At 39.5% G+C, this 23812-nt stretch overlaps 2 protein-coding genes across 4 annotated transcripts in view; both read right to left on the reverse strand.

Moving 5' to 3' along the window:
• The window catches only part of TMEM168 (transmembrane protein 168), a 35447-nt gene extending 22907 nt beyond the window's left edge, over positions 1-12540 (reverse strand). The window contains exons 1-2 of one of the 2 annotated variants that reach the window (XM_073328110.1): positions 12318-12540; positions 4355-5622 (exon numbers count right to left, since the gene is read on the reverse strand). In XM_073328110.1, coding sequence (XP_073184211.1) covers positions 4355-5491 — 1137 coding nt within the window. In that variant the 5' untranslated portion in view covers positions 5492-5622; positions 12318-12540. Of the gene's footprint in view, positions 1-4354; positions 5623-12029; positions 12274-12317 lie in introns of those variants that run through there. The other variant, XM_073328111.1, reaches the window with a different exon arrangement.
• Positions 12541-15490: 2950 nt separating this feature from the next.
• SAMTOR (S-adenosylmethionine sensor upstream of mTORC1) overlaps positions 15491-23812 on the reverse strand; it is a 60967-nt gene continuing 52645 nt past the window's right edge. For both annotated transcript variants that reach the window (XM_073328119.1, XM_073328120.1), the window contains one exon: positions 15491-18890. In XM_073328119.1, the coding sequence (XP_073184220.1) occupies positions 18261-18890 (630 nt within the window). In that variant the 3' untranslated portion in view covers positions 15491-18260. The remainder of the gene's footprint in view (positions 18891-23812) is intronic.

Raw genomic sequence — 23812 nt, forward strand, 5'->3', positions numbered from 1 at the left:
CTTAAACTAGCTGGGAATTCCTTTCAGAAGGAGTCTTTGCTATAGTTTAAACTACTGCAACATGCCCTATCTGAAAGCTGCAGCCTGTTCATCATTTAGTAGTTCACCTCCAAAATGGGGCCAACTATAAACAGCATATTGGGGTTTCCTGTGAAGTGGGAGGATCCGAGAGCTTGAGTTCCAGCCCAAGCCCGCAAGTCTACACAGCAATGAAACAGCCCTGTAGCCCAAGCCCTGCGAGCCAGAGTTGGTTGGCATAGGCCAGCTGTGAGATTTTCTTTGATGTGAAGACATTAGAAATGCATACTTAATGTGCTTATTACAGGATAAGCTCTTCAATCACCGAGAAAAATGGCTTCCCTTTCAAATTTTAACAACCACATGCAATAGTGCTAGATCTCGGATATGCTAGAGTTAATTATCGATAACAGATTATTTTGACAACTCAGTATGTTTCCAAGATTTGAATTTTTAATCTGTACTATTCATTATGTAGCAGCCCAAAAGGCAAACATTGAGACATATCTGTATCAAATGCTAAATTATTAAACAAACTTTCCGTACATTTTTATACGGGAGTTCTATACTGAAATGCAGCATTTTCTAGCTTATATTTACCAAATTTCAAACAAAGTTGCCACTTTTTTATACTGAAACAGATAAAATTGATGCCAAATTATTCTAACTGGCCAACAATATTAAATGCAATTTCATTCGTCATATTAAGTTATCGAAATTATTTTAGTCTTAAAATAATAATTTAAATATATTTTAAGAGTCATTGACAGGGAGGAGTTGAGAATTCCAAGGAAGGAAGGAAGAACATACGCAGAAAATTAAAATGTAACTAAAAAAGAGAATGCATATTGACAGTACTGGCCTTTATCTATGCAAGGATTTCTTTAAAAATGTAAGTGGAAGTTTGTTCTTTTATTTTAAACCTTTTAAAGAGCCTCTCAAATATTTTGACTTCTTAACATCAAACTATAATTTATAAGTAGGACACATTTCACTGATTAAATATTCATCAGTGACTACTTTTACACTGAACTAACGTGTGTACAATGGTACTTGAACGTCAGCTTTAAATACCATAAAGGCCCAAAACCTGTTTGAAAGGCTAAAGGCTAAACACACAACCGGTTAGAAAGAAGGTACCTATCTGCTGTAGCACCTCACTTGCTATATTGCCACTGAGCTTACCTAAACTATATTAAACACAAAGCTATTTTTAAAAAAAAAAAAAAAAAAGGGGCAACACAATATTCCAGCAAAGAGTTCTGAATTGCTGGATCAGGTGTAAGTGGAGTGTTTATACAGGTGTACTTTTGCAGTTTTTTATTACTTTGAAAATGTGTACAACCTCAAAAACTACAGAAATCACTGGGAACTACTGCAATAAAGTGATATTTTATCGTATCTTGCTGTAACACAAATTAGCAAACAGAAGCACGTATTTGACCTCTTGGGAACAGCTCATGCTGATCTATCAAGAAACATTCACACTACAAAGGTAGAAATATTTCTAGTAGGTGATACATGCATTTATAATCTTAGACTAATTTACTGGTTACTTTATCATAAATAAATGACTGGTTATTTCTCCTTGCTCTGATTCATGGCTAGAATCAATTAACTGGATTTTCTAAAAGAGAACATTACTACTTGATTCAATATCTTTCCCTTTGATACTGCAGTTATTCCTTCCTCCCCAACTGAATGGACAAGTACACATTTTTTCTACCAGCTACAAGTGATGTGCATCTGATCAACTGAGCCATACTGAAATAAATACCCTTCAATTTCTACTAACTTCACTAAAAATAAATACAACGATCTTAAGAAAAATAGGCCTGTTTGGTTCTCATGAACCTTCACAAGCACAAAATATTATCAGGATAAAAGTGTAAAGCATGACTCTTAAGAATTACAGGTATCTGAAAATGTGCAACTGCAGAACTGTTGTAATTATTTTCAAGAATAAATACAACATAGATAGCTATCTCAGATTAATTTTGAACACAGAAACTGTTTATAACACTGAAATTAAGAAAACAAGATACTTTAAAGTAGCATTACATTTACCATGTAGCGCTCTCTAAGATTTTAAGAAAGGACAAATGTTGTCTTAGCACTCCACGAAATACACAGATGGCTAAGTGGGAACAGAAAATTATTCAGCAGTGAAGAAAAACTTGTTTTATCATATACTAGTCTATAAAAATTCAAACTCTGGACTGGCCACCTCTAAACTTTGGTGCCTTGCATAATCCTCAATGAAAAAGTTACATTGGTCACCAATGTCTGTGCGGCCGGTGTTATTTATCTCTTCCTAAACACCATCTCATCTTTGTTACTGCATTTCTTTCTCCTCTTTTCTTCTTTAGTTGTCTCTTTAAATTGACACTTTTCCCATTCTCTTTTAAATCCCTTCCCAATCGCTCCCCTACGCCTTTTTTCTCTTCAAAGTCTGCACCTGTAGTTATATACTGATGATTTATGGAAGGAAGTGCTGCAGAGGAAAACTAACCAGGATTCTAGCCAGCTTCCCTCTGCAAACCACAAATGTGCTTGATGCAGAGGAAAACTGATTCTCTGATTAAAAAAAAATTCTGCTTCCCTCTTCATCAAGCATTTCATATGAGTCAGCAGCAAGAGGTAATCTAGGATCACAAGGTCCTTCTGAATAGATGGCAAAGTGATTTTGAAAGCATTGCAGGGGCATTTCTGCATATGTGACTTGCTAGTCATAAGCTCTTTTGGGGTGGGGCTGAAGACATATAAAAAACAGCGGCCATTTTAAGACCACTTTTAAAAATATCTACCTTAAACCAGCTCCCAAATTGCTGTGGTACCAGTAACACTCAGCATGCTTCAGTTTGGGACCTGACTAAATATTTCAGACAAATGTACACTGGCTCAGCCTGCTAAGGAAAAAGGCATGTTCCTCCATTCAGGAAAGTCAAATGGGAAGAAAAAAACAAAACTGAAAAGTTTGTGGGTACTTTAAGGAAATAATTAGAAGATATAGGTTATCTTCAAGTATATCTGCACATGGGGAAGATGCAAGGGATACATTTGCAAAGTAGTTTGTAAGGATTAAGAAGTTTGTCCTCGATTGAGATTAATAAGAGTCATATGGTTAAATTCTTGAAAAATTTATACATAAATGTTATCTTTTACTGGTTTCATTAAAACTACCCCATATAAAAGATGTCCCCAGACCAACGCACCAACATATTTCAATTCGTATTATATGTCTATAGAAATGTGCATGTTGTCTGCTGTGAAAATTCTGGCAATAAAGATAGTGGCTTTGTAAATTAAACAAATTCAGATTTTAAATTTTAATATTTCTTCCAGCCTTTAATTAGTACCTCCTGTCAGTGTAATCATACCAGATTAGGTTAGATTCAGTGGCCTCACTAAGCCATAGTCAGACAGAAAAAAGTGCCAGAGTAAAAGAATTTGCATTTGAAGCCAGCAGTTTCACTTTAAAATTTGAATTGCTCAATTGTGTCTTGGCCCTAGTACAGTATTAGTAGGGCCCTACCAAATTCACAGTCCATTTTGATCAATTTCACAGCCAAAAGGTTTTTAAATTGGTCAATTTCAAGTTTTCAGATGTTTACATGTTCCTAGCTGTTAGGAACATGTGCGTTAGGCCCGGCTGGAAAGGGACAAGACTTCCTCTTCCCCTGCATGGCCCCTGCGGGGAGATCAGACCCAACTCCTGGTATCTCTCTCAGAGGCAGGAAACTCCGCAGCTGTGCTGCCTTAATTGCTGGCTGATTTCCCCCCCCCCCCCCCCCCCCCGTCCCCGTCCCCGCCTCAAGCAGCCCTGCAGGGGAAGAGGATGTCCTGTCCCTCTCCAGCCCAGCCTGGATTAGCAGCTAGCAGGCCCTGGCTGGGGTGCTCCCAGCAGCACAGAGATCAGACCCATCTCCGGAACCTCCTACGACTGCAGGAAGCTCCGTGGCTGCTGCCTTCAGAGCCCAGCTTTGAAGGCAGAGCAGCCACAGAGCTTCCAGCAGCTGGGGGAGGAACCCGGAAGAGGGTCTCATCTCCCGCGCATGCCCGTTCTCAGGGGAAGAGGAAGTTCTGTCCCATCCCATCCCAGCTGATTAGCAGCTGGAGCCCAGTGAATGGGAGGAGCCCATAGCTGGGGTACCCCCAGCCCTGCCCCTTCCCTCCAATAGCCACATTTCACAGGGGAGGTCTGATTTCACGGTCCATGGTGGATTTTCACGGCCATTAATTTAGCAGGGTCCTAAGTATTAGATATAATAAGTGTTAGAAAACAGTTCTTTAAAATATCAGAGGAGGTAAAGAGATAAATATATTATAAATTTACCTGCCAAGTTACTGCACCCAAAACTGCAGTTGCAAGGAGACTGAAAAATACTAGCTGCTCTGAAATTAAACAAAAATGACGCATTCCTTTAGAAGCCATGACTCGGTCAAGGCTATTATTCTCTGTCCTGTGGGTATAATAGACTTTGTGGCAGTCATTTAATTTTGTATGAAACCCCCAAAGAGTTATAAGAAAAATAATGTGGCAGATCATCCAGAAAATTCCAAAAATGGAAAAACCAGGTATAACAAAATACCAGAGACCCAAGTCACCTAATTTAAATGCTGCTAGAATGAAAAAGATAAGTTCAATTACTCCAATAGAGATGACTGAAAGCCTTCTGCAAATTCTACCACGGTACAAGTAGGGCTTCCATCGTTCAGTAACTGAAAGTCCGCTGAAATAGACATCAAGAAGAGGGTCTGAAATCAGGCAACTAAAGAAACAGCCCAAGGCAAATGGGTTTGTGGGAATGTTCAGGGAAGGAAAAAACAATAAAGATGCCAGAGCTCCAAAAATTGCCAAATTTGGAATTGCCAAGAAAGACTTCATCCGCAAATCAATAATCAGCATGGCCAAAGCCACAAGCAACAAGATGATACTCATGGATTTTTCAACCAGCATAGTTGTGCTGGCAATTGCAAATCCAACCAGCTCCAGAAATTCAACTGTTGTCAGCAGAGTTGGTCGATGATGGACACATCCGCAAATCCTCTCCACCAAAGCACACAATATCCTTATAACTATGGAGGCAAGGAGCAAGTATTTGGTTGTTTCTTCTTTCACGTCATTTTTAAAAGAGGAATTATCAAGAAAACAGAGGAGGCCAAGCAAGAATCCAAACCAAAGATTGGAGAGACTCAAACTTGCTGCTTCCATTGAAAAATAATAATAAAGTATGCTGGCAATTCCAAGAACAAAAAGTCCCAGGATAAATATTACCAGTATTAGTGCATCTGCAGTCTTCTCCCACCTGACATAAAGGCCCAGACATATAGCAACCAATATGCTGATCCTGGCTAAATAGCCAAGGTATCGGACCGATGAATGCATGTTCACTTCTCTATTTGCTTCTTCCAGCCTTGTCATTGCTGCATAGAGACAGTGACTAACACAGTAACGCAGTGATCTACACATGTAAATATGCAATTAGGGGATTTTACCCACTCTACAGAAAGTAACTGTTTGGCTTTCATCCAAGAAATGCAGTGCAGCAATAACCTCCTGCAATGTCATTTCATCAGTAACATTCCTGGATTATAGAAGTCCTGAAAGAAAAATGAATAGAAATGTCAGTGCTAAATTACAAACTTTAAACTTATTTACTAACATATTAGATACTCTCCTGGTCCCAAAGAGTTTACAATCTAAATTAAAAACATACAATAAATATCAACTATATACAATGTGTAAGGTTTTTTTAAGTATATGTTCTATAATTAGTGGATCATTGAAAGTTATTCAAAACCAATATGAACTGAAATTCTCATCAGTCTCATCTCATAAAAACTACTCTGTAATTTGAATAAATTAATGAGGAATATAATGTTAGCTAATCAAACCCTAATTGACAATACAATCTTTCCATGAGTCACCAATACATTTCAGAATATTCTTGTGATATTTCTGTTAAATTCTAACATCTGTTAATGGACAGCTTCTTAATCTTCTTATTCCAGTAAAATATTAAAAATAAAATTTTATTAAACTTGCTAAATCCATAACCCAGATCTGTTGTTTCCAATATGATCACTTCACATTATTTCAGGTAACAAAACTAAATTCCTACTTTTTTATTAAATATTTTTAGTAACCTTTTCAATAATTTATTTATACAGGTACTTAATAGGTTTTCTTGATTACTGAAGTATCTGGACACTTCACAAACATTAGTAAGTTTATCCCCACAACACACTGTGAGACAGGGAAGTATCATTATCCCCATTTCACAGATGGAGAATTGAGGCACAGTGAAATTAACTGACTTCCTCAATGTCGCAGCCAGGAACATACTCCAGACTCCTGAGCACAAGCATGAGCCCAAGCCCAGGGCCTTAATCACAAAACCATCCTTTTAACCCCTAAATTCCCTGCGAAAAGACCAATAACCATCAAATGTCTTTCAAACTGACTGAGTTCACAAAAATCAAAGTTCTACTTATCTGCCACTATGAAATGAAAAATTTCCCCAGAATAAAGATTGCTATATTTAGAATCTGCTATTTCACCACTTTGTAAACCATTGCATTATTGACCCCATGTCCAATTTAATTGGTCAAATCTTGTTGGGGAATGGGAATATGATATTTTAATGAGACATTTTGTGAGGGAGAAACTTGTAAATATTTTTGGAATATACTGATTCTCAAAACTGATCAATGATCCAGGTACTCTGGACATCCTATATTTAGCAGAGACCACTACTATTCTACAGTGAAAATTTCTTCCTGACCCCGAGTGACGATCTACTTGTTGCTTGAAACAAGAGGATTGGTGTAACATTTTAAATTTTGAATCCTAGCTAGTTTAGGTAATATTATTACCTACAGTAAATATCAATTATATTTTAATATAACTATTGAAATACAGCTATTTGTTTCAATATCTATTAATTTAATCATATTTTGAGTAAAAATATATTTCTTTGTATTTTAAAACTGTCTTATTTTTACTGCATTTATTTGTATTAAAAGGATATTATGGAGGTTCCATAGTTAAAGCTGAATTGTTGAGGCTGAATCCAGGCTATGTATGAAAATATGTATTCTTTCTAAATTTACCACACTTACTCTGTGAGAATGAATTTTCTGAGAACTTACAAGTAAATTGATTAGTTTGTGAGTTATAATTATTTTTATTGTACTGTCAAGAACCAGAGTGCCACTGTGTTAGTCACTGTAAAATAAGTATCAGACAAGAGACAATGGGTGGATACAGACGGACCAGGGAGCACAAAAACACAATACTGATCAGTGTGACAGCCAGTGGTCTCAGTGTAACAGATGCCTAACAGTGGTCATGTTTTGTTTTTATAGGCATCATGGCAAAGGAGATTACTATTAAAAACTAGGTCCTTTCAGAAAGCTAACATCTGTCAGTCCTTTGTTGCAAATGATCTTAATAGAACAGACTCTTCCAACTTCCCATACTGTTAAAACGCACAGAAATCTTGAATATAGGCTGCATGTGAAGAAATTATGGCTAATTAATTTATGTCTAATTAAGTATAGTAGGTGAGTGCTGCACTCAAGAAATTCCAGAACACAAGTATTGGCACTGCTACCCAAAACATCATGAGAAGTGTCCCAGAATGTTCTGGCAGGACTCAAGCACTGAATTGTTATGACTATGTAAGTTACAGGCAGGATCAGCTCAACAGATAGGTTAACTCTCATGTAGGACTTCAGAGACATCAGCAGTAATTAAACCAATCTGCACCCTTCCTCTATAGCTAATTAGCAACAATTCAAGAGTTTGTAATGAGTTAGTCATAGGGGAGAGACTGGACATGTGCCAAGAGTTCTCACTGGTATATGACTGGCCCAATTGCCACTACTCTTTAAAGGTTCCATAGCTGCATGGTAGCTTGGGCATCAGGACTTGAATGGCTCCCCTGAACAATGACGGAGCATTACTGGAAGAAATAAGGCAGCAACATAAGAGGGAGCCCTTAAAGTGCAGAGATATCAGGACTCAGGAACTGGGTTTTCCTGCAGCACCAGTCTCTGTAACATAACCCTAAAGTCAACTGCAAATTGAAGGGCATATTCACGTGCATACTTTGGCTGTTTTTGCGATGTAAAACCACTATAAACACAGTTTAACTAGCAAGTGCACTCTGGCTATTTTGGTGTACTGATGATGAATTAGGCCTTAAAAGATCAATCATTTTTTAAAATGTTAATGCTGCATATTTTTAAATCATTGGCAATATCAAAGCAGCATGCCCAATAATGAAAGTAATGACATGAATGGAACATAGGGGGAATGTGTCTTTAAATCAGTTTAATCTAAACTGGGCTAACCAAACCCTACAATGCCCTATTTAATAATATTGTCTCACCATAGCATGGAGGGATGGCCAGATGACTTCTCAAGGTTCCTTCTAGCCCTACATTTCTATGGCTTTATCATACGGTTTTGCTCGATGCCTTACAAAGTACAGTTAATGCAGTGTTGTAGCTTTGTCGGTCACAGGATATTAGAAAGACAGGGTAGGTAAGGTAACATCTTTTACTGGACCAACTTCTGTTGGTGAGAGAGAAGCTTTTGAGCTACACAGGGACCCCCAGACTTGAAGAGCAGCTCTGTGTAGCTCAAAAACTTGTCTCTCTCACCAACAGAAGTTGGTCCAATAAAAGATATTATCTCACCCACCTGTTCTCTCTAAGGTACAGTTAAGGTTGTTTGGATATCTTAACTATTTATTTCAATAGCTTAACACGACTGGATTTCTATTAAATGTAACCTTAACTCTGAATTTCCTGGATTTGTAGTGCTTGATTTAGGGATAATTACAAAATCCTTGTAAATTTTTACCCTTAATTTATTGGTATGGTGGTCCTCTTGACCTTTTTTTAAATTTCTGCTATGTATTTTAAGATGAAGTGACCCAAAGTAAGATACCATATTCCAGGTGAGGTAGTATTGTCTGGACTATTTTCTATCTCTTTCTTAATACAACCTATTATTATTCACTTGTTGGGCAGCTCACTGAGCTTTTTACCTTAACTCCTATATCTTTCTTCTCTGATAGGTTATCACTAGTTCAAATCCCATCAATGTGTAGGAGCAGTTTAAATGTTCCCTGCCAATGTGCACTACCTATATTTGACTACACTGAATTTCATCTCCCATGTTATTTGTTAAGTCCTTCTGGAGTTCCTCACTAGCCTCACAATTAAGGGGCTGATCCTGAAGACATTTATGGAGCCAAGTACAACATACTCCCATTTATCTGAAAACCTATTACCCAAACCTCCACATTATCCAAATCCATTCCTTGTCCCGCAGCACAAGAAACAAGCCCTCTGCAGCATGCATCTCATACTGGGGGACAAGGAAGGGCTCTGGATAACAACTTTGGATAATAAAGCAGAGACCTCCAGCCAGGACTGCAAGAAGAAGGAGGAAGAGAAGTCCCAGACTTAGGGGAGGCCACCCTAATGCTGAATGGCTCCTGTAGCAGTGCAGGGAGTCCTCTACATCCCTGCTGTCATGGGAGTGAGTGAACGGGGCCATAAGAACAGAGCTGCAGAAATCTCTCTGCATAGCTGCAGGTCTGGGGTCACCCCCTCCCTGCAAGAAAAAGGTACAGGGAAGGCTCTGGTCCTGGTGGGGCAGAGCAGAGTCCTGGTGGGAGGTCACTGGCCCTGTGGCAGCACAGGGAGCTGACTGCAGCCCCACTGTAAAGGGAGTGAGAGAGTGGGGCCATGGCAAGAAGGCTGCAGAGACCTCCCTGCACTGCTGCAGAGGTGGTGACTCCTGATCCCTGCAGGTACAAAGGGCCCTGGTGGGGCAGAGCCGAGACCCCCAGTCAGAACTGCAAGAAGTATGAGCTCTTGGTTGTGGGTGGAGGCCCTCTGCTGCCGAATTGTTCCTGCCCTCTCAATTATCCAGACTCCCAATTATCTGAATAAAAGCAAATATCTGAATAAAAATATCCCTCATGCTATTTGGATAATCAAGAGTATACTTTAGTCCCACTGAATTCAAAAGAACTATTAATGTGTCTAAATCAGGGTGTTAGATAGTTAGCAGATTTAGCCCCCTCACTATTGCCTCCCCTCCAATCAGATTATTAATAAAATGTACTGCCCAGTCATAACACTGATCCCCAGTACAAATGGATGTTACTTTCTTTCTATCCAATGTTATTAATGCCATTTATTTAATTAGGTAGGTTAAAAGTAGCAGAGGTTTTCACCTTTCTCTGGAAGGGAAAGGAAAAGAGCAGCATTCTCATTATTAAAAGGACATGGTCAAGTTAAATATACTATGTATTTTAATATTCCTTATCTGTGTTAACACTTCAGGTTATTAAAACTGGAAGCGTTTAAAAATCTCATTTACCCATTAATATTTATACTGTTGGTTATTTTTTGTATTTCACTCTGTTTCGACTGCGAAACTAGGTTAAACAACTTAATTATTTACATAGTGCTCTCAATGTATCCAGTTCTCATCACCAGTGAACTATTGCAATGGCTGAGCTGGAAACACAGGCAGTTCATATTTAAATCCAAAGAAAACAGAATATTTGCATTCATTTTTTAATGAAAACATTTCTGTTACAGTCATCAGGTTTTGCGAGCTGGGCCAAGAGTGAGGCTGCAGCTCTGGGGAGTGGGGGTAAGGGGGCTGAGGCTTGGTCGCAGCTGGGGGTGGGACCTGGAATGGAGCCAGGGCCAGGGGCCAAGGCTGAGGGCGGGGCCAGGTGCAGAGCCATGGCTGGACTGTAGTCTGGGGCTGTGGCTGGGCGCGGTGCCAGAGCTGGGAGCAGAGTAGACCTGAGTGGCACTCCCTCCCAACCCCCTGTGGGGGATGGCCTGGGCCCCGGTGCACCCACCTGCAAATGTTCTTCCGGCCCTCTTAGGGGAGCGCGCCTTACAGTTTGGGGACTTCTGACTTAGACCTTGTCTATATATAGAAGTTGAAGAGGTTTAACTAAAATTGGTTTCAAAACCAAATTAGGTCTTATCTAGGCGAGGCTTTTAAGGTGTCTTGTTGGAAAGTTTGACCTACGCTTCTTACTAGGTTTAACACTACCAGTTTAGCACACGCTAAATCAAGTATGCATTGTCTACACCAGACTTCTAAAATGTGTTAGTTAGAATACATACTAACGACCAATGCTCAGTTTTTGCCAGAGATTAGCCCCAGCCCTTCTAGGCTTGGCAGTCCATAGCTCTGGCACTCTGGGCTTGCTACAATCAGTTATGGATGTAAAACAATTGCTTGAGCCCTGGCACCTTTCAACAGAAATTAAACACTGCTAACAACATACTTATAACACCTACACTATACAAAGCTTTAGTTAATCTGGTAAATACTCCTGTTCGAATACTCTTCTATCGATTTACAAATGAAAGTTAAACCAACATAATCTAGGTTTAAATAAAATTAAGAGTCTGCTCAGGATCTTGCACGGATTTAAAAGCACACCTTTAAACTGGTGTGTTGTGTGTTGACTAGATTTTAGTCAGACAACACAGATGAATCAAAGGCTTGTTACAAGGATGTCTGAACAATACAGTATATTGAAGAGCAACAGGGTGCGAGCATATCCTTCCTGATATCCCTGAATAGCCACCAGGAGAATCTGCATTGTAATGACCTACTCTCTTCAGGGAGGGAGACAGGAACCTTAGAAGCCAGGGTTAAGTGATTTACAACGGCTTGTCATTGTGAAGTGTCTCAGTTGTCAGCGGGGTTGGTTTTTTAGCTTGGACTTCACATGAGGCAGACAAGCCAAAGGGATCGTCTGGCGCTAAGGTGCCCCGGCACCTTCTGCCGTCTGAGAACGGACACCCCTGCGCAGGCAGCTCTGTGGCGGCGGCGGCTGCTGAGGCGAACGTGGTGCTCCGAGGCTCGCTCCCGCGCTGCGTTAACACGGTGACAGAAGCAACGTACAACCGAAAGGAAAACACGTCAGACAGGCACAGGCCTCGCCTACCCTGGAAACAAACTTCCCCTCCAGTTTCCCGCCGTCGCTCGCCCAGGCTCAGCTCCATGGGCGAGAGCCCCCCAGCAAGGCGCCCACGGCTGCTGGCGTTGTAGCTACTGTGCCACCCAGCCCCGCTCTGCACAAGGGGACCCAGTGACCCCGCGCCCCGGCCTCTCCCTAGCCCCGCCCACGCTCCTGTCCACACGCACCCCGGCCTCCCTCTCGCCGGCTCCGCACCACCCGGTCCCGCAACGGGAGCCCCGCGGAGCGGCTTAGCTCCCCCTCGCCTGGACTCACCCTGCGCCGACTCCTCGGGAAGTTCTCCACCCCCACCAGAACCGCAGCGCCGCCGCCATGTTAGCACCTCCCAGACTACGGGCAGAGCGAGGGGTCAAACAGCGCAGTACGGCACGGGCTAGCGCACGAGCAACAACTGGCAGGCGCGCGCGCGGGCGGCCGGCCCGAGGCGAGGAGGATGGCCCCGGCCGTTTCTCCGTGGGAGGGCGCCCAGTCCCCGAAACAACGGTGAGAGAGGCTGGGGCCTGGTGGGGTACCCCGCAGTCGGGCACCCCGATCGGAGCAGCAGCCTCCCCGCCGCCTCACCCCCCGCTCATTAGGACAAGATTGGAAGGGGGGCGGCACAGGAGTGCGGGGGAGCGAGAAATCCCATCTCCCTCGCGCCTCGGGGCCAAGCCGGGACCCAGCACGCGGGCTGACGGCGCGAGCACTGCTCCCCTCCCGCCACAGTGCCGCCCCCTCCCGGCCTGGGGGGTTCGCGAGGTCAAACTGCGCCTGCAGCCCCGACTCGCTGCTATGCAGTATAAATCTGCCACCTCTTTCTCTTTCAGGGAGCTTGCTACAGTCCGACTAAGCACAGGGCCCAGTCCCCCTTTACTCTGCCCACTGACGCCTGGAGGCAAGTGCTGCCCTTCCTTCAAAGAGTAGAATGACATTTATTGGAAAGCTGCATAACAGTATACTACCTGAAGAGATGGGTGTAGCTCGAAAGCTTCTCTCGCACCCGCAGAGGTTGGTCCAGTAAAACCTATTACCTCACCCTATTGTCTCTGTCATACCCTGGGACCAATACTGCATACTGTAACTACCCCTATCCGTCCTGGCTCAGCAGTGGGATTCTGAGGGTGCAGGGACTGTTTTAGCTCATGGATGTATTTATTCCCCAAGGTTTAAAACATCACTGTCATGCTAATATTATGCAAGCAGCTGCCCCATTCAGCATCACCATGCAATGCAACTTGTGTATTCAAAGCGTACATACATAAATGTACAAGTGTAGAATTCAAGAAAACAAAGTTTGCGCAATCCATGATCATATTGAGAGGTTGAGTGTCTTCAATCTAATAGAGGGGGGTATTCAACATGGAAATGAATTCTTTTAATAGTGATAAGGGTTGTTAGAAAACTGGGCCTTTTCGTATAATATAGCTGTAATTTTTAAGAGTTTTTATAAAATTTCATAACAGGGTGATGCTACAACCTGGATACAACTTCAAATAGAGAAAATGTGCTCTAGTCTAAATCAGTCTGCTGTCTGTGAGCATTACAGAAATAAATTTGCTTTCTAAAATCAAGAAAAAAAACCCTAAGTACAAGATGCAAATTAGAAATGCCCTATGCTGACACAAACATTCAAGCAATAAGCACCCAATATTTTAAATTCTCTATAAGGAAAGCTTTTAATGTATTCCTGCACATAAAATCTGAAGTATATTAATAAAATGTAGCAAAAGTTGTTTGGTCTGAAGCTTATTTGGGCTGGATATCACTAGTTACAAAACAGTATATCAAGTTTTGAGCAAAGGAATATTGTTTTAAAAGTTCTGTATAGCTTATATAACCATGATTTCTCAATTCCATAAGGAATTTATGCAGTGGAGAGAAAGTGCATGGACCTTTAATATTTGGAGAGTGTGGGCAATAACTACAGCCTTTGAACAGAAAGCTGGTGTTTGAGTTTGTACTGAAAAAGGTGACTCAACAGTGGGAATGTGTAGCAGAAAGACTAGACTATGGTAACCTTTCCCACTATTAGTTAAAACTGGCAGAGTAGTTAAAAGATAGTTCTCTATTGAGAGAAGTCTCAAGAGAAAGGAACTCCTTATCCCTATTTTTGGCTCAGCTCCAGGAATACCCTTGAAATTTTTGGAGAAGACAGAAACTGGTTATTGCGCAAGTGACTGAAATCTCTTTAAAAATTAATAGTTCTTCAAGGAACCCGTCTCTTGCAACCTCTCCCTCTGGTATGTTAGTCTGCTAGTGTATCATTCACAAGTAAAACAAACAGAAAAACAGAACAGAAGAAAGAAAAAAGAAAAGGAGTAAAATTGACCAGACTATTTACTTTGGAGTGATTTGAGCTCCAAAACTTAAAACAAGTTGTTTACTAGGCCCCTATAATAAAGAGCTATTCTGCTGATTCATGCAGATAACACCCAGGAGGGCTGTTTAAAGTTGGAACTGGAGATTTATTTTAAAAGGTTTAAGCCCCTCTTTCAAGTAGGGAGAAAAGTATGGAAAGTTTTTTGCAGGGAGCAACACTAAAAGCAGCCAAAGAACATTTGCTGCTCTTTATCAGTGAAGGAAAACCCAGTTACAGGTTAGCAGGGTGGGAACAGCATTTCCTTTCATATGGATTCTTAAATGACATCACTAGAAGTTGGTTTGTACTTCAGCTATGTATTATGCTTGGACAAGGCAGTATGAGCAGCTCTCATAATTTTGCCTTCTAAACTTCAAAAAACGCCAACAATGTATCCAGTGCTTACAGTTTATTCCCTTTCAGTGGGTTATGGGAGCCTATTTCCAAGTGGGTATGAGAAAGGAGATGTACACTCAAAACATTTTCTATGCACCTTTTAGCTTGAGAATTGCTAAAATTCCACAGAAAAATACACTCTTAAGTGGAGTCCATTGTATTAACTGAGACAAGACTCGTTACATTTTTCTTGAAATGGTGTTGGAATCCTGCATTTTCAATCTTCTGGGTCTACATTCTGCTTTCTTCACTGCCATTCTCTCTCTTCTGCACCATTAGCTGCAGTAGAAAACATCTCAGAAAGTGCCTCTGTGATTGATAATGGCTGAGAGGAAACACCTATTTTAGGTGCTGCAAGGTTGTGCTCTGTAAAAGGGGCAGAGTGGTGGAGGAAAGCCCACTGTGTTCCGATCTACTGTGAGGAAGAGATTGGAAGGGAGAAACCAAAGGGAGGCATGTAGCAGACAGGAAAGAAGTGAGTTATGTTTGTTTCTGTTAACTATGAAGCAAAATTATAAAAAAAAATAGAGGTACCAAATTTTGCATTTTAGTTACTATTTCTTACTTTATAAAATGTAAACTCAATACTCCTCTTCAAAGTGTTTTATAAGTAATCATAATTTTATGTGGTAATGTATACTAATGACAATATAAATGGCTTGCAAGAAAAGACAACAGTTCCACTGAAACAAAACACTTTACAAAAGGCTTTTATTATTTTTTTTAATACATGTGCTTTGTTCACAAAAGTAGTGAAATAAAGACAACATAAATGGAAACAAATATTTTGTGGTATGCCTGCTCCCCTCTCCCTGACACCTGGAGTATGGGGATCTTCTTTCACCATATCATGTACAATCATAATTTTGCAGAGTTTCAAAACCTAGCGACATTCTTCTTCAACCTCCAACACTGTATTTCTAGAAGACCATGACATCTCTCTCTTGTCTTGGGAGGCCTTAGTAGCAAAAAGCCACTTTTCCTCACGCCAGCCCAAACCCTCCATTTCTGGAAAACATTTAAGGTATTGAGCTTGGGCAGCAAAAAGAACCACAGCTTCTATAATAATCTGGGGTCCCTGATTGACAACCATAACGTTACCAAGCTGTCAGGTAGGCTGAATTCAAACATTCAATGTTTAAAACTATTTCTGTTGAGTATACCTTGGTCTGAATTCCAAGCCATCCCCATCTGAATGAATGGTAAATGGAGTGTAATTTACATTAACCAGTACAAATACATTTATGCTAGGTGGTAATAAATTTTGTATAGTTTTTTTGTGTTTCTTAAAAGGAGTACCAATTAAAATAGCTCATGCACACTTTGGAGTATAAGCAGAATCAGTAATTTCTGTAAACAACTGAGAATTTATAGCACCAACATTTAGCTTTAACATAACCACTGACTCCAGCAGTGCTCAACTGAGAAGAATGCAGTCTTGATTCCAAGCATCTTAGTTTAGCAAAAGTGAATTTTTAAGCATTACATGTGAACATCAAGTTGTATTTAACTTAATTCAAAATACATGGTGGATTTCATTTAGATTAGGGGCCTTCTGTTAAATTTTTAATATTCTCTTAATTTACCATGAGTTCTAATTTAACACTTCCATCTAGTTTTAAGATGTTTACATTTTTAAATATAATTCTTGTTTTGTTTATAAACTGTGCCATTCATAGTTAACTACAGCAATCAAGTTTGGATGATAGGGAATTCTTTTAATCTGTGATGTGCAAGATGTACAAAAAGCTTATGTTGAAGAATAAAGCAACTTAATACAGTTCGTGAAATTTTTAGTGTAAGTAGGACCAATTGCCAAGAAGATACAGAATACAAAGAAAAAGCAATCAAGAAGCTGGAAATTGTGAAACTTCAGTGCAAAACTTCCATGGAAGTGTTTTAAAAACAAAACTAAAAATAATAAACACCTAAAAATTCACACTAAAAATGGCAATTGGTAATTTCTGACTGATGAATAAGAGATTAATTTTATATGGCCTAAAGATATTTTTTATCATTTGTGAAACTACATTTATAACACTGGATAAAAATTTTCAAGCCTACTCTAAAGTTAAAGTCTTAAAACCCACACTTCAGAACCTAATTCAAGCTACTTCTAGTTAGGTAGAAGGATTTAAGACTAACTTCAGGTACCCAGGTTTGATATTTTTGGCAATTCTTTTTAAATGGAGAGCAAAAGTATTTTAAAAAACCCACAAAAAATAACCATTACATCAGTACAGAAATTTGTCTGCAGAAGGATGTAGGTTTACTATACACATTTAAACAAAAAAGTTGAGAATGTGTACCGAGCAGATTTTGTCTGTGTCAAATTGCAGAGCAATTCTTAGAAAGTCACGAGAAGAGTGTCCAGCCAAATGCCTTATCTAGAATGGGGCCCAAATCTTGCAGACACTTAAGGATGCGCTTAACTTCACATTTGAGAGAGTGGTCAGTGAGGTTACTCACTTAAATGTATGTATATCCTTAAATATGTGTAGAATTGGGTCCTAGTATTTATAAAATTGGCCTACTGGAGTTACTGTGTGGAAATTCTGAAATTATAAAAGAATACTTATTAGCATTTTTTCCCCACCCATAAGTATTTTGCTCTAAAACTGTGCAAAATATAATTTCAGGAGAATACAGAAAACTATCCAATGTGGGCAATACTGATATGTTAGTGCTACTATAATCATAAAATCGCAAACACTTTCCAGCTTTGAAGTAAAAAAAGGTATCTAAACCTATCGTACTATAGCATTTGTCAGGGCTTGTCTCTCAAACACACATCTAACTTCTGTTATGCCAGTGAGGTTTTACATGTGTACACAGATGGGAGAGTATGCCCCAGTACAGTATTTTGGCATTACCTCAATTAACTGAAATAGAAAGATCAACAAGATCTTTAAGTAAAACCAAATGTGCAAGTATTAAAGTTTCTTCAGCCCAAGCTTAGCCAGAATGAAACCACTTTCAGCAACACAGAACAAACTTTGTTCAATAAAAAAAAATGGACAAGTTTAACCACCAAACAGCTTACTCCAAACTTATTTGCACATTTACTGTCAAAGTGCAAATTACTTCTCAGAAATCCACCAACTCCAGTGTCATAAACCCAACCGTATTAAGAATTAAAAATATCGAAACAAGACATTTAGCAAAATTAAGTAGAATTCACACTTCACAGCACTGAAGAAAAGAATGGTACCTTTCTGAAAAGTCCTAAAGAAAGTAACAGCAATTTATGCTATGACGTGAGTCATTCTGCATAAAATGTGTATTCTTCACTTTTTGTACAAGAATAAATTTTAAAATTCAAAAGTAGAAAAAAATAGCAAACTCTGTAAACCTTTGCATTTTCTTTATGCAAACCATTTTTTATGTAACAAGCCCATGTTAGTATAGCAAAATTTGTTAAGCAATAAAGAAGTTTGGACTTAAAGGGCATTTTAACTGTTACATTAACTTGAAAGTAATATAGGATCTTCTAGCTCATAGAAAGGGACTGAGCTAGCCTGGCTTTCTCCAGAGTCTGAGTCATAAGGGGCATCAGGAAGCTCCATGAAGCTGTAAGCTAGCTGTTCATCTTCAATATCTGATCGGACATAGCAGGAAGTGCTGGAATATTCCTCATCTTCTACACTGTTGAAATCCTGTGGAATATACAGCATCCCTGGGTAGTTCCTACTAACTAAGTCACTTTTAGTTTTCAGGGAGATTTTCCTAAATGCCATCAGGTGCATGTGAGAAAACTTTGAATACTTGAAACGTTTAAAGCCCAGGGATTCTATGGCAATTTTCCAGCTTTTCATCATCATAGCATGGCGATTCTGGTGGGAGGAGTCAGGAGTGATTATAAGCAACAAGCCATTCAGCACCAGAAGTTCATGGGCCTTCTTGCAGCATATCCATCGTTGATAAGGTGATGGAAAGTAAGAAAGGAGAAGTGAGAAAACCACAACATGGAAGAGTTCTCCAGGTAGAGAATCAATGGGATTTTTCAGCTGTTTAAGAAAGGCATCTATAGCATCTTGTGCAAGCTGGAGAGGTTGCTGAATTTGAAGGTTTAAAAAGTCACATTTGTATACACTCTGGTGAGAGAAAATATTAAAATAGATTAAAATTATGCTCAGTAACAAACATTATGCAAACGCATGTGATGATTATGAAAAGGCCCCTAGGTATTAAGAAGCCTTTTAATGTCTCTTGCTACTAAATTGTGCTGTAGAATCTAAAGCTACAAAAAAAAGTAAGCGTGCCAGCTATCATAGTTTCACAGAAAGCCTTCAAAATGTGAATCAATGCATTGACACCCAATAGCTCAGAAATGTGAGCTCATTTTAATCTCATTTTAATCTCAATTGATGTCATCTCTAAAAGTTGCAGATTAAAGTGTTGCTGCTGATAATTTTGGTAGAAACATTCATCTAATGTGCTCATTCCACATTGTCTTCTTGCATCTCCAAATGTTCAAATCCACAAATGTCTCATACTCAGTTGCCAAAATCCTCTCTTTCTCCCAATGTAGCTGCACACTGTCAATGCAAAAATTGTGGCATATTAAGAAAATGTGGGACACACCTCAACACTCACGGCTCACTTTTCAATGGTAAACACTATGTAAAAGTTACTAAAGTGTGAAATAGAGAGACCATATTGTTATAAAGCTACTTGTCACTGTTTACATTAAGACTTTTCCTCTTCTGATTTTCTGTGTGTCTGTCTAGAATAATTTCTTCCTCAGAGAATGTATATAAAGTTGTAAAATGTCATCATGCTCCAGGAATCTTTCAGCTGCTTTTCACAGGCTTGCACTGTGGCATGAAGTTAACAGAGAATATATAGTAACTGGAATTAAAATCTCAGCTTCTGCCAAGGTAGCCACATTACAGGATCTGTGGTATCACTCTACTACAGTATATTTAGAATAGGATGCAACTGTGGTAACTGCATGGTATTTGTTGTTAAGAGTTAAAATAACCCCTTTGTGATTTTCAGTGTATTTACATCTGAAAATTGTACATACTTCAAGTAACATACGATCACTAGCAAAAAATTAGCAATTTATATTTTTGAAAATAGCGCTTTAGTCAGATTTGCTGATGCCTGTTAGTTTCAGATGCTGAAAAGACTGACTCAGTAAAAACCAACAGGGAAAAAGAGAAAAATTTTAAAACAATTTCAGGACTTGTTACTTAAGAGTGCTTTATCAAACTGGATTTAAGAAAAAAAAAAGTTAACCAGTAACCACTGTAGTTTTCCTTATGCTGCTTGCCAGACTTGTGCATGTAATATGATTTTCCACATTGGCTGCTGTTGTGCTTCTGAATGAGAAGTTCTGAATATACTGTGCTTTTTATATGTTGGACAGAAATGAGGAGAGAAAGCAAAAAGCTTCTTCCACCTCTTCCTCCCGCGCCTCCTAATGCAGACAACCAGCGCAAGGCTTAAATTTACTGAATGGTTCATAGGCCTTGTCCTGGATTTCTTCACAGGGGTGGGTTTTACTCAGCAAGAATAGCAAGGCCACCTGTATATTAGGTTTCCTCTTTCTGCCTTAAGGGTTTGTCTATACTGGATTAATTTTCATGTATAAAGTAAAGTGTGAATTTAAAGCAGATTAGCCTTTCCTGTTTAATGCCATATGTGAATTCTCCTACTCCAGAATGAGAGCATTCATACATGGGAGTTAATCAGAAATAACTATTTTGGAATAACTCCCTCATGCAGACAACCCCTTAGGAGTCTGATATAACCAGCCAGGGCAAATTTAACTTTGCAGTACTTTGGTGGGACGGGTTTGGCAAGCTAAAAATGATTGTTGAGCTGCCAGTATGATCTCAGTGAAAAAATCTCCCTCACAAAAGAAGAGTAACACAAGAACATCTTGGGCAACAGTTTTTCCCCAAACAAGGGATATAGAGTCAGCTCCCAGAGCATCCAACTAGGTGTTGTATTGTACCTCTAGGTTCTTCCTGCAATTTTACTACAATCCAGGGAACAAAAATGCATTTTCCTATCTTGTGATTTCTTCCTCACTGCCATGCTCTGTTTTGTCTTGAGACATAAAACTAACAGAACGGGAGAACTTCAATTTACCACCTACAACTGACCTCTTTTTCCCCACCAAGCACATTTTCTGCCATCTGACAGATTCACAAAAAGATTTTGCCTTTAAAAAACTTGATCCAAAAAAGAAAGAAAATGGATTAACAAGAAGCTTTACTTGATCTTTTGACTTTTAACTGCACTCTTCACCTTTCCCTGCCCGTTTTGTTTTTTCATTTGGTATTGTACAGAAAGAAAAGTCAAGTCCTCAGGGATAGGAGAAACTGAACTCTTATTACTATTAATGTTATAGTAATACAAAAGTAATAAATACAGCAACAAAACTCTAACATCCTAAAAACCCTAATTCTCAGAATACAGCATCCACATTTAAGATTTTGCAATTTACAAACTTGACCTTTAACTCCTGCTTTGTTTGCTGTGTCTCTGCTAGTTTCTACTCCACGACAGAGTTTACTCTTCACCCCATTACTAGTTTCCATAGTAGCCTCTTTACACCTTTTATGGGTCAAATAATGAAGGTCATGTAAGTACTTAAACATCTCCACTTCTTATTGCCTGACATGGATTAAGATCCATGAGTTACATTAGTAGCATCTTAAAGTTTATAAGTCATCTAGGCATTCTTTCAAGAATAGTTATTCATTGCTATCTGATCTCACATTCTTCTACGCAATTACAAAGAACCTTACTTGAACTATGAGCTTATTGAAAATGCATGATTATTTTCAGACTGTGTAATTAGTTTTGCTAAGTATGTCTGGAAATTTACATTTCTTTATATACTAGCGGATACTAGTGTTAAATTGTACAGAAAAATATATCTAGGACTTGCACAGACAAATTTTTCTATGATAACCTTAATTAGTTTTAAAAATGGGGGAAAAAAACCAACAGTAAGGGTTCATGGACCAAGGGCTAGATCCACAAAGAGATTTAGATATTGTATGGGGGCAGAGAGATGAAATGACTCTGTGGCCTAGTGGTTAGAACACTCACCTGGGAGGTGAGAGCCCCAGGTTCAATCAACTTCACCAAATGAGGCAGGGGTGGGCGGGAACTTAACTGAATTCAGGTCTTCCACATCCACGGAGAGTGCTCAAACTACTGGGCTAAAAGTTAGAGCTCATCTATAAAGAGATTTAGTGCATGCCAATCCACAGTGTAAGGGCTTGTCTATATCTGCAGCTGCACAGATGCAGCAGTGCCACTGCAGTGTGTGCGAGAGGAGGTAGCTATATCGGAGGGAGAAGCTCTCCTGCCAACATAGCACTGTCCACACCAGCACTTACATCATGCAGGAGGGTGATTTATTCACAGCACTGAGTGACATAAATTATGCCAACATAAGCTGTAGTGTAGACATAAGCTTAGTCTACAGCGTAGTAGCTTGCTGCACATTGTTGTTATGTGGATGCTGCTGCAGCACACTAAAGTTCCTTAGTGCAATCTGACCTACTGCTGTAACAGACATCAGAGTTTACCAGCAACAGGTAAAAGCACACTACAGAACTTTTAGCATACAGCAACAGGGTCCACACAGTGACTGAGTGTGTGGCAGGTTAGCGCACTGTAGAATTAAACCCTGTCTTACCAAGCACCAAGTCTCTGTGTGGGCAAGTCCTTATGAGTGAGGCATACCTGTCACTTCTCCCTCACAAGCCGTGTTATGTGAGGGTTAGGAGTGCTCGGAGCACACCAATCGGATTGGGTCCTACAGGCAAGATAGACAGGGAATGCCTAGTTAGAGGATCCTGCTGGGGCTTAGGCATGAGATAGGCACCCAGACACCTAGACTGAGGCAGTTATGCACATACTCACTGGAATAACGTAGCTTAAGCACCTACAGTTGAGCAGCAGCTGAGCTGAGCATCTCAGTAGTGTTTAAATGTTGACTTAGGCACAAATCCTTTTAGGGATCCAGCATCGAGTCTGGTGATCACATCAATATGCAGTGCATGCACGGCCTAAACACTGCTATACAGCAGCAAACAATAAGCCTTCACACAAAGCAGCAGCAAACAACGGAATGTACATCTTTGCTGAAGGACAGCATTATCCTCAAGCTGTTAATATTACTGAATCCACATCTATCCTATATATTCCTGACTTAACACCCACTGTGAACTACTGTCTGGATTAGTATCAAAGAATATGAAGGCTGAAATATTACTGTGTTTAAATATGACAGCTCCCTCGGTTTTCAATCAAATTTGGTCATACTACTGATTTGACTAGCACTACTCTCAGTGGCTGCTTTTACATTTTTACTTTGTCTTCACAAAGATTAGTTGTAATATTTATTAGCTTCTAATTACATTTCTAAAATAAAAGATATGAAATTGCTCATTCACTTCAGGATTCTTGGAGTCAGTGGATGTGGTTAAAGATTTAAAATAAAAATCTGTGCCTTTCTGTATCTTCTCATCTCCCTCCCACTCTCTTGTGACTCACTCTTGTTGAAGGCACTGTTATTCTGTTAGAGTCTGGTTAATCCTCACTAACATAAGTAAGGCCAAAACGGGGAGACAAAAGCAGTACATAATGATAACAGCAAGTTAAAAACATTTCAGGACTTTTCCAAAACACAGAGGTTGCACTGGTTTAATTAAGGATATTGTGTGTTGCACAGATTTAATTAAGCCTGTGCAATTTTGTGTGGGGCCACAAATGTTAACTTCAGCCATAAATTCTGTGGTGTTTGTTGCATCCAGCCAACAGCTCTGATTATAGTATATTTACCATATTATAAATTGGATAAAAAGTAATTTGTCTTCTCTTTCCTGTTCTTAGCTAATGAAAAATGAAACAACCTTTAAAAATATACTGCATGTCTATGGGATTTGCCAGGTTTTTTTCTTGTTTAAAACTAAAGATTCATGTTATAGGGGCTTGACCAATGTGATAATATTGATAAACTTAGATTGTTTCAACAAACTTGAGA

This window comes from Lepidochelys kempii, chromosome 1 (genome assembly GCF_965140265.1).
Source record: "Lepidochelys kempii isolate rLepKem1 chromosome 1, rLepKem1.hap2, whole genome shotgun sequence".
NCBI lineage: Eukaryota > Metazoa > Chordata > Testudines > Cheloniidae > Lepidochelys > Lepidochelys kempii.